Below are 15456 nucleotides of genomic sequence, written 5' to 3'. Positions count from 1 at the left end.
CACACTATCCCAAATTGATTTGTGTAGATGATTCAACATTTACATACTCTGTTGAAATACAGAGGCTTCAGTAGCTTTATCTTGAGGCTTATTTCGACTCTTGAAATATGATTAAATTAAAGGGGAAAAGAGTTACCGATGGTTCTGCCACTATAAAACAAAATTTAAAAATTCTTTAAGCAAGACTGTCAAGACTATCCAGTGATGGCCTTTACCACAGCAGTTTCACTCAGTTCATTTAGGCAAGCAGTATGTATAAAGTCAGAAGCAGTGTAGTTTTAAGTACTTTTTTCTTTTCTAATGGTATATGGCTAGAACTTTTTTTTTTAGAAAAGTGTATTAAGTTTTCCTCTTTTTTTCCCTACGTCATTGTAGAACAAATTTTAAGTGACTACAGACCAAACCATATTAGAGACATTATCTCAGTTAAGGCTAACAGCAAAAGTAAGCTAGTCCAAAACTGCATCAGGGTTAAAATTAATGGATGTTTATCTCTTACTGTGGAAAGAGGAGCGTGTATGATAAAATTAGTCTCTATAGTACATCCAAAACCAGCTGCCAGGCAGTGACTGAGGATAGCAAACTGAAGTCTGGGATAGAAAGAAGCAACTGGGACTTAAATGTTTGTTGCCAGAGGAAAGACTTTTGCATATATATCCCAACACCTGTTTTTAGTGTAGATTCATTCTCTGTAGGTGTATGTGAGTTCAATCCTTCGCATTTGTCTTTCTGACCAAGTCAGGCAAGATGAATTACAGTCCTAGCATGATTTTAAACTTCATGTAAGCTTATTTCAAACAACACTGCTACAGTGTTCTTCAACTCTTCATTATGTTAGTATCGGAACCATGTTGCTTCTAAGTGGAATCAGCTGTGTGAGATTAGATGAGGACAAATAGGGATTTTTTTTTTTTTCCATGTGCTTTTTAGTGATCTTTGTGACCTGACGGAATTCACCATCCTGCTTCACTGTCACCAGTACCGACACACAGGTCATTAACCTCTATATGCAGGAGTAGGGGAAGAGGTAGGTGCACTGTGGTGTGGTTTTCCTTATGCCATGCCATGAAACTTCATTATTAACCTTTCAGATTCTGTTTTCAAGCTATCTTTCATGGCAATAGCTAGACTTTAGACAAATATAGTTTTGGGTGAAAATAATAATTTTGACAGCCTTAAGGTGTCAAAGGATCATCATTGTCGGAGGAAAAAATACAGTTAAACATATCAAGCTGAATTGAAAGTGGTACAGTGAGTTGATTCTTGCAATAATAAATCTAGCTCCTTTCTACACAAACTAAGACGACACTGAAGAGCGTACAGAGAATGGAGGGGAAAACTTCACTTAATTCTAGACAATTGTAAGTCTTAATGTCTACCTCAAGAAAGCTGGAGTTACAGAAGAGATGTTTGTTTGGGCTTGAGCTGAGGGAAGTTTTGGTAGTAAGCTCGCTTTACCTACCTTGAAGCAGATTTTTGAAGGCACTTCATCATGCTGAAATATTTGAGGTGCTGTTGGAACAGATTTTTGTAAATTAATGTCTTTTCCTTCCAAATGAGACTGAACTATTTTCTAGACAATAGTAGCATAAATCTTTACCTGCTGTTCTCGAGATTTAAATTCCATAAAACTATGGATCATGTAACTTGTTTATCTAGAGGGAAATGTTGAGTTTCACTGTGCTATCAAATAGTAGTTTAAAGAAGAAATATTTCTAACTTTACTGATTAGACTTCTATAAGGAACTACAGAAGAAACAGAGACAAGGAGGCTGCTCAGGTACTTTGAGCCTGCTTACTTGATAACATTTTCTTACATTCACAATTACCATTTAACTTTATTAGACTGTAGGACACTTAAGAACTTAATGGACTTCCCTAAGAACTTACTGAATTTGATAAGAAGAAAATGTTATTAGAAATGTAGATTAGGCTTAGACTTTCCAAGTGCAAGGTCTATTCTGTTCCAACTCTGCCTCCCCACAGAGTCACAGCCCCTCCAAGCACAGCCACCCCCTCTGCTGTCAGGCCCTCCACAAGCTGCCCGCAGATCTCAGTTCCACCATTTCCCTCATTGGTGTCAGGGACAGCTGCTGCCTCACCACAGGTTGCAGGCGAGTCTCTGCTCCAGCACACCTCCTTTTCTCTTCCCTCACTGACCTTAGGGTCTGCATAGTTGCTTCTCTCATCCCACTCCTTCTATCACCTCCAGCTCCTCCTCTTCCTGCTGCTTCTTCACAAAATGTGATCTCAGATGTGCCTGGTTTATTCAGCCTCAGAGGTGGTGGAAATTTTGAGCAACTTCTTACAGAGGCCACCACTGCAGTCCCTCTCAGAAATTATTGAACACAAATGCTACACAATGCATCTCATCACTCCCCCCTTGTTGTCTTTTGAGTCTCTGTGTTGACACTTCCATTTTCCTGCTGTGTATCAGGCTTCATGCAGTATCTCCTCCTGTGGCTGGATGGCTTATAAGCATTGTGTGTGGGTGCTTTCAGGGATGTTAGGATTTTTAAAGGCCAAGTAGTATACATACCTCTGCAGAAAATCCTCTTAGCCAATTATGCACTTTGTTATATCCAGGTAAGAATAGCATAAAGTGTGATATATAAGAATAAAAGACCTAGTCTATTGAAGGACAAGATTAACTTAAGCATTGCACATTCACAAAGTATTGCAACATTCCTTTTTAATTCTCTACTTAAAAATACTGAGTATTTGAAGCAAACTTTTACCTATTTGGTACATAAAAATATCGTTAGAGTATTTTCAGTATTTAATGTTATTTTTTTGCTTGAGATTGTGGTGTACCACTTATTAGTAAAAACTTGATATTAAGTTGGGCTTAAATGTGAGGTAGAGTTTTTCTGAAATCCTATTTTCTTGACCATGTTGTATGTATTCCATTGACATTTTTCTAATATGGAAATTCATAGCAAATAGAACAAGAGATGAATACTAACTCTGTAAATGTTTAAGGTGTTTGGTTTTTTTCAGAAACAGGCATAACAAATGTTCATGTGTCAGATGCTAGAAAGTGTCAGTGTTACTGAATGAAGTTATCTTTTTCTGTAATGCAAATACCAAATCAGTTCAATGAGCTTGTGTCTTAATCAGTAAGAGCCAGTAAGCTGTCTAAAAGATGTATTTACCTCATCATAAACATATTTACCTTGTTTCCTTTACCAGCAAGTCCTTAGAATTGAGGTTTCACTTGCACTTGAATCTTCATATTTAACCTCTTTGTGGGGTTCAGTACTTCTTCTGGTTGGTAGTCTCTATGTGCAGATGTAGATCTAGACTTGACTAAGTGTATGATCTTAAACTATCAGAGAACAAGCACCATCTCCCTTTTTATTTCAGAAGTCCATCCTGCTCTTGAATGACTCCATTGTAGTGTCAGGTCTTTCTTTTAGTAAGAGAATGAGGAAAAGGCACCTACCTCATTTCAAAATCCCAGTTGTCTTTGTTTTTGCTTAGAACAGAGTTAACTGCCAAGTGCAACTAATTTGTTGGTAGAGATAAGACTGTCTAGAGAGAAAACTGAACTTCTCTCTTTGGAATGAGGTGTTTCCATGTTTACTAATTCATCACTATATTGTAATTATAATATTGTTTTTATACGGTTATTATGAACACCTGATGGGAAAAAAAAGTTGGAAAAGGCTCTCAAGAGCTGCAAAATAAAACGGGAAGTTTACCATTCAAACAGTGTTCCCAGTGGGATATGAACTTCCTCCTTTCTAAACATCAAGGCGAGTAAGTGTTGGATAGCTATGAACAGTCCTTATGGTTCTGTTGTCAGGAATGAAAACTGGTTATATACTTAAAATTTTCTTGAATTGTTTTACAGACAAATCTTACGTAAGTTTGTTTACATTATTACTAACAAGGAATTTTCAAGGAAACCTCACATCCCATATTTTACATAAAACTTAAACTGCAGTGGCAGCTTAACAATACAATTACAGATTTTGGACTTTACATGTCAAGGTTAATGTGCCTTGGCATGCTGCAGCGCATGTCTAGGTGTAAGAGTTATTTACGAGCTTATTCAGTTGTTTTCTTTAATGCTAAGCATGTTATTATTTGTGCTATTTCTTGTCAAGTTGCAGGGAAAAATCTTCACTCGCCAAACCATTTTCTCTTTGTCAGTTTAGTTTACTGGTACCAATATTAAAAGTTTTATCTTAAAGCTGTAAGAAAATGTAGATCACTTTCTAAGTGGTAAATTGACCACTGAAATGGAGTAGTTGTGTAAAAAGAATGAGACACTGCTGCAGATTTTCCAGCAAAAGATTCGATGTTAGTAGACTTCTAGTCGTTCTTGTTAACGAAGAAATTCCCTGGTTAAAGTTATCATTCATTTTAGAACAACTTAATCTCTCAGCGCACTTTGATTGCCCTAAAATAACAGAACTTGACTCTTCATCAGCTACACAATGTGTGAGCCTACAGAAGTAACCAGCTTGAAATTATAGAAAGTAGTGAAGGTTTTAGAGCCCTATTAGTCTCCCATGCTCCTTCAGTAGAGCACACACAGCTGAGCAGCCTCAGTTGTACAAGGAACCATTTTGGTCATTGGATAGGATTCAGACTGAGAGAAGATTCCCTGGCCCTGCTTGGGAAGGTGAGAGAGGGAGGAGGTGCAATACTAACTTTATAGTGTGTTGGTTAGAGCTAATAGTCTTGGATGACTTGTTTCTTTCTTTGGTGCAGGCACTTATCCCTATGTTGACTGACATTAACAGGATGATATGACACTAACAGTACAATTTTATTGTCTAATAGCAAGTTGCTAGTGGCATTTAAGAAGTATTAGTATGCTCAGAACACCCATATTCTGAGCGAGAGCTGCTGGATACAACATGGAATATTCAAGGGCATTTTGTTGAGTGTATTAGATGGTATGGGCACTAGGTGTCTATTTGCAGGCACTAAATAAATCTATGAGAAGTGATTGTGAAATGACTATACACTTTCTAGTGCAAATGAAGTGCTTTTATAGTTTCTTCTTTCAGCAACTTAAAGAAGCAGCATGTAGAAATAGGCAACATGTTCAATGTAGAGAATTTTTTTGTTGCAGTGAGAGGTTTGTATTCGATATCTGATTTTTAGAGCTGAATAAATATACTGTCTTACCTACTTTCATGCCAAGCATGCTGAGTTCAAAGTCATGCCTAAACATAACATTTTGATCTTGGAAAAATCAATTTTCTTCTCTCTTCAGTTCTGAATCAGTCACTTCTTCAGAATCATGGTCTTGAACATGTTTACAACAGACAAAAAGATGAAAAATAAATAAAAAGCATATATTGGATAACTCTTTTAAATAACACCCTAGAAATTTACACATGCTAAGATAGGTCTTACAAGAAATCCTGAACTGATATCTCCACATGCTTTTAACGTGGACTAATGCAAATCATTTAAGTACTCTGAGGTATCTGAAGGAAACGACTTCCTGAAAAAACAGTTTCCAACGAACAAATACTTCTTCTGTTGAGACCTTTTCCAGTGCAGTCTTCTTTTTGTTCACAGATCATGATCCTACCTTTCCTTTTAAAATAAAGGGGTGGTTGTTTGTTTTTTTTAACCTGGGGGCTCTACATTTCCTAGCTGTGCATTTTAAAAATGCTTTGTCTGTACTAGGTTTTCTTGAAGTATTGATTTACCTCATGTTGCCTAAAATATTCAGAGAATGTTAGTAGTCTATAATTGACTCTATTCTCAGATGAGGCACACCTCATTGGGCGTCTCTGAAGATCTGGAGCACCTGCCACTTGGGTGGCAATTTGAGCAGCTCACATGGGAGTGACTACTCAGGTGCATCTTGTAATTGTGGAATAGGAGAAAGGAAATTAAATGAAATAACTTTGCTGTTTGGAAAAAAATACAAGAGTTTGATTCCTTTAAGTAAAAGATGGTTTGATTGCCAGTGCTAACTATCTGGCTGTGTGGTGTCAATCCAAGGAACACGTCTGTAATCTGGTTTTGCACAGGGTAGCTGTAGAGGCTCTGCTAAACTGGTTTGTGTACAGCTGGTTTTCTAGAATGAAACATCCATTGTAGTAGCTGGTGGCAATGTTGCTTAGAAAATAAAATGTTACCTTTGTACTTCCTGAAAGTTTAGAAGTCTAGAAGGTTGGAAGGGATTTTTTTTTTTATGCTAACACTCATGTTCTAAATTGATGTCTCGTTAGGCAAACCACTGAAATGATGACAAGCTATCAAAGCTGTAGATTCATAGAGTCAAGTCCAACTGTTAACCTGGCACTGCCACATCCGCCATTAAACCATCTCCCTCAACACCACATCTGCAAGTCTTTTGAATATCTTCAGGGTTGGTGACTCAACCACTTCCCTAGGCAGCCAGTTCCAATGCTTGAAAACCCTTTTGGTGAAAAAAATGTTACATGAATTGACAGGATTTTTAGAAAATTATGGATATTGACTTTAAGCGTTAAAGATTCAAGGTAACTTTTTCCTATGTGAAATAAACTTGTAACTCCTTTGAGGTAATGCTCAGTTGAGTAATGCTGGCTCAAATGCAGAGGAAGGGAAGGAAAGGTTAATTCAGGGCCTTTTTTTTTTGCATATATAGCCATCTAGCGAAGGCTTCTGAGTTGGAACCCTGTAAATGAATATCTGCTGTCTGTAAGCACCTTGTTCTTTGACTTAAGGAAGAATTTTGATTGTGGTGGAAAAGCTGAGTGTCTTTACAGGCACTTTGACAAAGGTGATAAATAGTAAAGTGAGGGTTGGAATTTGTCTGGGTTTTTTTCTGTTTTGCCCCACTGCCAATTCTGACTGGAAATGAGAAATGGAATTCAGATCTTGAACATATTTCACATTAGGAGAAGCCACCTTATAGCATTAGCCATTGAACTGTAGCCTTGTGATGAAAGGCTTCATGATTAATTCAGGACTTTGAGTTGTTACCTAACTTTATTGATACTTTGTTTCTCCGCTGTATAGGGCTTTCTTTTAGTAAAGATAAAATCTTCTTTACTGATCATATAAACATAGAATCTTAGAATGGAAGGGGATGGAAGAGACCTTTAGACATCGTCTAGTACAACCCCACTGCTAAAGAATATCCACTTAGATTGGTGGAACATGTCCAGGAACGTGTCTAGGTGAATTTCAGAGACCTCCAGAGAAGGAGCCTCCACATCCTCCCTGGGCAGCCTGTACCAGAGCTCCCTCACATGAAAAGAGTTTTTCCTTATGTTTCAATGGAACTTTTTGTGTTCCAGCTTCTTTCTATTACCTCTTGTCCAATCACTAGATACAGTAGAAAAAAGTGCTGCCCTAACCTCCTGACATCCACCATTTAAGTATTTGTAAATATTAATGAGATGCCTTCTCAGTCTCCTCCAGACTAAACAGCCCCAGTTCCCGCAGCCCTTCCTCATAAGGAAAATGCTCCAGTCCCCTGATCATCTTGGTAGCCCTACACTGGCCTCTCTCCAGCAGTTCCTTGTCCCTCTTGAGCAGTAAATGTCATCTACCTTGACTTCAGCAAGACCTTTGATACTAGCTCCCGTAACATCCTTATCAGAAAGCTCAGGCAGTGTGGGTTGGATGAGTGGAAAGTGAGGTGGATCAAGAGTTGGCTGAGTGAGAGAGCCCAGAGGGTGGTGATCAATGAGACAGCATTAAGTTGCAGGCCTGTGGCCAGTGGAGTTCCATAGGGATCACTTATAGGGCCAGCCTTTTTCAACATCTTCATCAATGACCTGGATGAGGGGACAGAGTGTACCCTCAGCAAGTTGGCTGATGACCTCAAACTGGGAGGACTGGCTGATTCCCCAGAAGGCTGTGCTGCCATTCAGCGGGATCTCAACCAGCCTGAGATTTGGGCAGAGAGGAACCTCATGAGGTTCAACAAGGACAAGTGCAGAGTCCTGCACCTGGGAAGAAACAACGCCATGCACCAGTACAGGCTGGGGGTGACCTGCTTGAGAGCAGCTCTTCAGAGAGGGTTCTGGGAGTTCTGGTGGACAGCAAACTAACTATGAGCCAGCAACAAGGCCAAGGAGGCCAATGACATTCTGAGATGCATCAAGAAGAGTGTGTCCAGCAGGTCAAGGGAGGTTCTCCTCCCCTCTACCCTGCCCTGGTGAGGCTACACTTGGACTACCGTGTTCAGTTCTGGGCTCCTCAGTTCAAGAGAGAATGGGGAACTTCTGGAAAGAGTCCAATGGTGGGGTACAAAGATGATCGGGAAATGGAACATCTTTCTTAAGAGGAAAGACTGTGAGACCTAGAGCTGTTTAGCCTGGAGAAGGGAGGACTGAAGTGGGGATCTTATCAATGCTTATAAAATACCAAAAGGATGGGTGTCGAGAGGATTGGGTGAGTTTCTCTTCTGTAGTGCCCAGTGACAGGACAAGGGGTTACAGGCAAAAAGCTAGAAGTTGAAGTTTTTTCTTCTGAAAATGATAATATAACCTCAGTTATTTCAGATGTCTCCAAGAAGCTGTCTAGTGTATTGATCATGAAAGTTCATATGTTGAAGACTGAATTTGTTTTTATTAACTTTTTAACATCCTAGAAATCTTTCTAAATGACAGGTTTGGAAGTACTCATGAGTGTTCTTTTACTGTGTTCACATTCTTAGATAGCTTATTCAGCCTATCATCAAATCTTTTTGAAGGTGTATTGTAGCATATAATATCAGGAGATTCAAGTCATCTGACAACAACATATAGTATTTCATGGTGCCTGACTGTCAAATGTGTGTTTATCTATTTAGATTCAGACAAAGAAGGAAGAAACTTTGCCACCATCACTTAGTCAAAACATTCCAACTTTCTATTTTCCTCGAGGATGTCCTAAGGAAAAAGTGAATATAGATGCTGTGATTGCCAAAATTGAGAGAACTTTCTCTGAGTTTCCAAAGGAGAGGGCAACATTAGAAGATATGGGGAAGGTTGCAAAGGTGAGAACTCATTGACTGTCTGCTTTTAGTACTGTATGCTTATGGAAAGGAAACATGAATTCTGTGCACTTAAGTTCCTTGCATTATATGTTTTCATTCCTGCAAGGTGGTACCTGTAAGACAACATATTCAACGCTATTGATAGCACAGTTATGTGTGGAAATCTTTGCATTAACTGTCTCTAATGAACCTACATTTTGCTGACAAAGAGAAACAAACATTAAAACAAAACTTGAACTGTTTTTATTCACATAACCAATCAAATATTGAAGGGCATATTGTATGTTGTTGTGTGTTCTGTATTGACCAACAGACTTGAGGCAAAAGCACTGATAATATACATTTTGTTTTCAGACATCCAAACTGGTTTTTTTCTTATTTGGCAGTGTCATGAACTTCCATTGTAAAGCCATTGAAATATGGTGTGGTAACTTGAGATTACAGCACTCTAGTTTTTATTGAAGAGAGAATTTAGAATTATGGTAACCAAAATACTGAGGTTGGAAAGCAACAAATGTTTGTTAAGTTCTGTGTTGTATTGAATCAGTGCTTGAAATATCACTGCAAGTCGTGGTCTTGGTAATGAGTCTCAGGTTTTCATCCCTGTTCCTGTCACTCTGCATTCAAAGTCCAGGGTCTAGAATATAGAAACAAAGACTTTTCATGAAAGCAGGACTAGAGATTTAGAAACTCCTTTTTTGCCTCACCAGAGGAGCTTAGCTGCTAATCAGAATGGTGAGAATAATCATAGAATAGAATCAAAGAATCATTTTGACTGGAAGAGACCTTTAAGATCACTGAGTCTAGACTTTGAACTAGCCCTGTCAACCACTAGACCATTTCCCTAAGTACAAAGATTCCTACCTTGTACAGCTCCTTTCCACAAAGAAGTGGGGAAAGGCAGAAGAGACCCATCCCTCTCAGCCAGAAAGGTGGAAGGATCTAGTCACCTACAACTCAGTGATGAAAGACACTGTCCTGAAGCCTAGGGAAAAGCCTCCCAGCCTCAGAACAGAATTCGTCAAACTCACTTTATAAAGTACTAGTTAAATTATTCCATGAGAAGTAACTATTGTTTTGCTTCAGTGACCCTACACATCTTGTGGTATTCAGTCTTGACATCCACGTGGGATTCTTAAAGGTTCCAGCATGTCTGACTACTCCAAGTTGTAGTCAGTTTTGAGTGAGAGACGGGTACTTAGTTGTTAAAACTGAGGAAACTTGGAGCACACACAGAAGCATCACTGTAGTTGTATGTGGGAGCACTGAAGCTGTTAAGGTGTAACTGTGTTGGTGTTCTGAAGTGAGGTACTGCTGCTCGGGGCAGGCTGGCCTGCTACTTAAAATTGGATTAGATGTGCATGCATATGCAAGGATGCAGATGAAGTAAGCCAGCCTTCAAGACAGACAAATGTGAACTTGTTCCAGTTCAGAAGCTGTGTAACTGTTTCTGCTATCGTGAGCTCAGCTTAAAGATATCCAGCCCTTGAGGGGAGCTTATGAGCAGGGACTCTGTTCAGCTGCTAGGATCATGGACAGAGCAGACATGTGACTGCATTCATCCTCTAAGAATGCTGCAAACTGCCGGACGTTTTGCTTTCCACTTTTGGACTTCAGCCTAAAGTAGTTGCTTTAAAATTAATTATTTTGAGAGATGCAGTTGGTTTCAGAAACAGTTTAAAAAAACCTTGTGCCTTGATGTTGTAAAATTTAGTTTTAGAAAGATTTATAAAAGAGGGAGTAACCCTCAGATAAGCAATCAATGAACTGACTTGATGTATACTTTAATTCTAGGCTTGTGATTGCCCACTTTACTGGAAAGGTCCTTTGTTTTATTGTGCTGGAGGTGAACGAACAGGATATGTGTCAGTTCATAAATTTGTTGCAATGTGGCGGAAGTAAGTAGATTACCTTTTCAGAAGTATTGCATTTTTTAATTCAAATGGGATATTTTAAACTCTGAATGAGTTCCAGTCTGTTAAAGGGGAATAAAACACTTTCCCATAATCAGCCATTGACAGCAAACTCGCACATGGGAAAAGGTAAATAAATCATCACTTTAACATAAACAAATCTTTATTTACAGTGTTGACAGAATTTTTTTTAAGTATTTGGTAAATGGCTGGCTATTTATGAGAACAGTGGAAATCATGGCCCTAACTTTAGATGCCAGTTCTGGACAAAATGCTTTTTCTTCTTTCTAGTCTTCCAGTTCTAACTGAAAAATATCCTTTCATGTAATCAGTAGCATGGAGTTACCCCCCTCCTTTAAGGTAAATCTGTGAGACAGTACTGCTTTGATAAGTTCACTAGGAATGTTCTTTGACGTTTGTAATTAGCTTTTGAATAAAATGTTGTGATTGCAGTTTCATAGCCCTTGCTGTAGGATGTCTGTATGAGGTAACATGAGCAATTTTCTGTGTGGAGTATTAAATAGAAATATTTACATTTCAGAATACTTCAGACCTGCTATGATGATGCTGCAAAGTTTGTTCATCTTCTAATGAACCCTGGATGCAACTACTTGGTGCAAGAAGACTTCATTCCTTTTTTACAAGTAAATAGCAATTGAAGCTAGTTCTGGAAACACAACAAAATGATGAATTGGCAAAGCCTTGTTTGGGGGTTTTTTGAGCTAAATGTGCTTTTTCATTATTTTCATTACTGTTTATTGATAATACTTAGTGTAACTTGCTTTTATATGGTCCACTCAGGTGCTAGCGAGTGACTTATTTTACAGTTAATCATTTTATATAAGGTGAGGTCTTTTTTTAAGAACTACAGTAAGATGCAGGGATTTAAAATTGCTTGCAGGAAGAGCACATGTATCAGAGAAACCTTATGGCTTAGAAAAGCAATTGAAGTAATTTAAGTCAAGGAAGGCCTTTGGCAGGTGAAGGAAAAGTGGTGTATGAGTTCTGAGACCTAATACAGTTTCTCTCAGAGCAGCAAACACCCCTCCTAATGAATGAATAAATGCTAAATTGACTTTTACTGAGTTGTAGTCAGCCACAGACTTGCAAGCTACAATGTGCAGCAGTGTTCAAAATCTTCATTTCATCTAAAATACAGGAAAGCTTTTGTGTATTTGACTTCTTTAAAAGAGAACTGTATTTTTTTTAAAAGTCAGCAGCATTATTTACACAAAGGATGTTCTAAATGAAGTTGTTATTAGTGGTTGTAGAAGTTAATTTTAACTGTTTTGGTTAAGGAAGCAGATGTGGTATTCTGTTCTAATTGTTTTACATAGTCACTAACAAATACTGTTTGAGATCTTGTTATTTCTTTTCTTGTAGGATGTGGTGAATAGTCATCCTGGCCTATCATTTTTAAAAGAAGCATCTGAATTTCATTCTCGGTACATTACCACAGTAAGTGATTTTTATTTAGACAAGCCATTTTTTTGTTAAAGTAGGAAAATAAAACTTAAGACTAGTCAGTATGTAGAAATGTCTTTGTCCCTTGAGAAAAGTTGAGTATGCTGTCACTCTTCATTTCTACATAACTAGAAATCTAGTGAAGAAAGACTCAATTTCTTAAGCATCATAGATTTTCTTAACATTGATAGGAAATTCCTGACCGTAGTTATTAAGTGAAGAAACACTGTAATAGTGTAGGATATGTTAAATGAAGAGCAAACTGTTACCTTAAATGCCTGATTGTGACTATAGACTATTTGCATTAGAATCTTGACCTTACTCTGGGTTTAATGAAATGGAATTTTGAATGAAAGGTCTATATTATCATGATTATGTTCAGTATTAAGTAAAATAATGGTAAAATTGGAGCTACTTGCCACTCTCCTCTCTGGGGATTTTTCTTTCAGAGTAGTTTTATGCATGAAAATTTCCATTTCTCTCTTCTTAATGTTTATGTGACTGAAGTATTCTTTCTGTACCCATGGGAAAAATCAGTGACACTAAATTTTCTCAACTGTAGAGTAGACGGCTGATTCCACTGAAGTCTCAAAAGCTTAAAATTCTTCAAAATGACATTCGGTTCACTTTCTTTGTGCATGTGAAAAGTAGCTTAATGAATATTCTCCAACAAAAAACAAAACAAAAAAAACCCAAAACAAAACCGCAGAGTCGATCATTTTTTCTCTAGCTTATGGTTTTGACCTAGACCAAAACTGTGGAAGCTTTTTTGAAAGCATTTGGGTTTGGCTCCTCATATCTTTCTTATAGAGAGAGACTGTTGGCCTATCAAGTATTTCTGACTGTGTTAGGTTTTGCTTGTTGTTATAATGATTACATGAGCTCCCAGAATTTTCTTATCAGCTGTGACTGAAGGAAGTGTTCTGCCTCTGAGTAGCTTCTTTTAATGGATTCTGGGTGGTATCAAAGCCTGCTGTGCTTAAAATTCTGAAGGCTTGCTGCCTATCCTGAAGGACCATAGGAGGAAAAAGGTCCTGCTATTTCCACTATGTTTCTTAGGATGAACGGCTTACTTGAGTAGACTGGAGTCTAGCAATAATGAATAAAGTGGTGCTGTCAGTAATTTACTAACAAAAGTTAGTGTGGTCTTCAACAAAAATCTGTGTTTAATCAAAAATCCCAAAAGCAAACTAGTATTGTTATGAATACAGCAAAAATATTTGGAAGACTGCTCTGCTGAGCAAGAAGTAGCAGGACTATCTGCTCTTTCTTCTCCTATTTTAGGAGAGTTTTTGACAACTCCATCCTGCAAGTTATTAGTAACAATTATAGATTACTTTTTCTGAGATGGAGGTACTTTACACCTGTATTGAAAGTAGCTTTATCTTCCTATATGAAGCTTCATCTAAAGGATTTTGTAAGCATTGTGCTTACTATTTAATATCCATTCCTGCTGACTTCCTGTTACAAGCTAAATTATCCTTTTATTCTACTGTATTTATTTGTATATACATGTGTATAATGATTATGCATACATAACACGACACATGTTTCTTTAGTGAAGCAGATGTCCTGTAGGTGTTCTTCACCAATGGAAGCAATACATTCTGTCCGCCAGGATATAGATCAGTTGGTTGGTCAGTCTACTGGTAGGGTTAGGTATATAACCCTAGGTGGATTTTGGCCTTGTCTTTATTTCAAGATAAAGCTGAAATCCATTAAAAATGTTTACCCAGACAAATGAGACACTACATTTAATATGCAAGTATGTTATGTATATAGCTGAACTATGAATTCATGAAATTCTAATCTCTGTTGCACCATTTTCTCTCCTTTCTGACAGACCACTGTACAGCACAGTAAAGGAGGCAACTCCCTGACAATTTGCTCATAGTCTGCTACAGTTCACTTTAGAAAAACATTTTTTTAAGTCTGTTCCCAGTTGTCTGTAGCAAACATTCAATTTTGTTTTTATTTTTAGAGCAGTTAAATTTATAACAGATGAGATAATAACATGCAGATGGATTAAGTTGCAAAGCTAAGGCAAAACCTTCTTAGAAAAAAATTCTTTTGTAGTATAAGCCAAACATGGGCCTTTCACAAACTTACAATTAGAATTGAGCTAATTAAGTTTCAGAAGTAGACTAGTCTCTTCTTTCTGGATTTATTGGGCCAGCTGTTCCTGTTCAAAGCAAGAGCTGCAGAGCCTGTGCATGCCACAGTTTAAGCTTTGTTTTGAAACTTTAGGATAATTTACTAATAAATTTAGAAATTATGAGTTTGCTTCAACTATTGATTAACCCCAATTAAAAACTGAAGTGATAAAAACTTAGTCTTCAGTTTGGATGAAGTTTTATTTGAGAGGGCAAAAGATTCCTAAAGAGATGGACTTTTTAGCTAGTAACTGCTATATTGCAAATGAAATGTTACACATGAAGTGTTTGGTGTTGCTAATTAGCAGGTAGAATCAATCTCCAGTTACACAGTCATAGTTCCTAATATGTTTAGATTTTTTTTTTGTCTGCTTTTGTTAGCAGTGAGTGACTGAATTGAAATGTATATCTGGTGGACTTCAGTCACACTAGTTGAATATTGAATTCTGTTAAGAAACAGAAAAAAACATTTTAAAATCTGATGGTTATAAACTAAATCTAAACAAATTATCCTGAATGGATGAGTTTTGCAAAAGAACTGTGTGTAAAACTGATTAAAACAAGTTTTGGGTATTCAGATGAATGGATTTGTTTCTGGTTCAGATGTCAGTCATAGCACAAGAACTAGTCATCTGTTTCCCATAGGGTTGTTTTTTTATTCTTTAGTTCAAAATCATATATATACTACTTTTAATACTATTAAGAGGTTCTTTTTAAGTAACTTTAAATAGAATAAAACTAAGTTGGGGGAAAATGTATTCTCTCTGCACCTGCAAGGAAATGTTTTTGTCAAATGTTGATTTGTTGTATTTGCATACTTCAAGCAACATCTCACTGTACTCTAATCCTTAAACAGCTCCACTTCTATTTCTGTGACTTCATTTATGCAGTAAAATATCCTTATAATAATTATAAGTCTTTAAATCTAAAGTAATGGGATACATTAATAGGTTTATTAGGTGATACCCTGTAGATG

At 37.4% G+C, this 15456-nt stretch overlaps 1 protein-coding gene across 1 annotated transcript in view; it reads left to right on the top strand.

Annotated features, from left to right (window-relative positions):
* PPP2R3B (protein phosphatase 2 regulatory subunit B''beta) overlaps positions 1-15456 on the top strand; it is a 58364-nt gene that overhangs the window by 24221 nt on the left and 18687 nt on the right. The window contains exons 3-6 of the mRNA XM_061988519.1: positions 8765-8950; positions 10745-10848; positions 11405-11507; positions 12247-12321. Of these exons, the coding sequence (XP_061844503.1) occupies positions 8765-8950; positions 10745-10848; positions 11405-11507; positions 12247-12321 (468 nt within the window). The remainder of the gene's footprint in view (positions 1-8764; positions 8951-10744; positions 10849-11404; positions 11508-12246; positions 12322-15456) is intronic.

The sequence above is a fragment of the Colius striatus genome, chromosome 1 (assembly GCF_028858725.1).
Source record: "Colius striatus isolate bColStr4 chromosome 1, bColStr4.1.hap1, whole genome shotgun sequence".
NCBI lineage: Eukaryota > Metazoa > Chordata > Aves > Coliiformes > Coliidae > Colius > Colius striatus.
The sequence above is the reverse complement of the archived record's forward strand: the minus strand, read 5'-3'. Positions and strand labels throughout refer to the sequence as shown.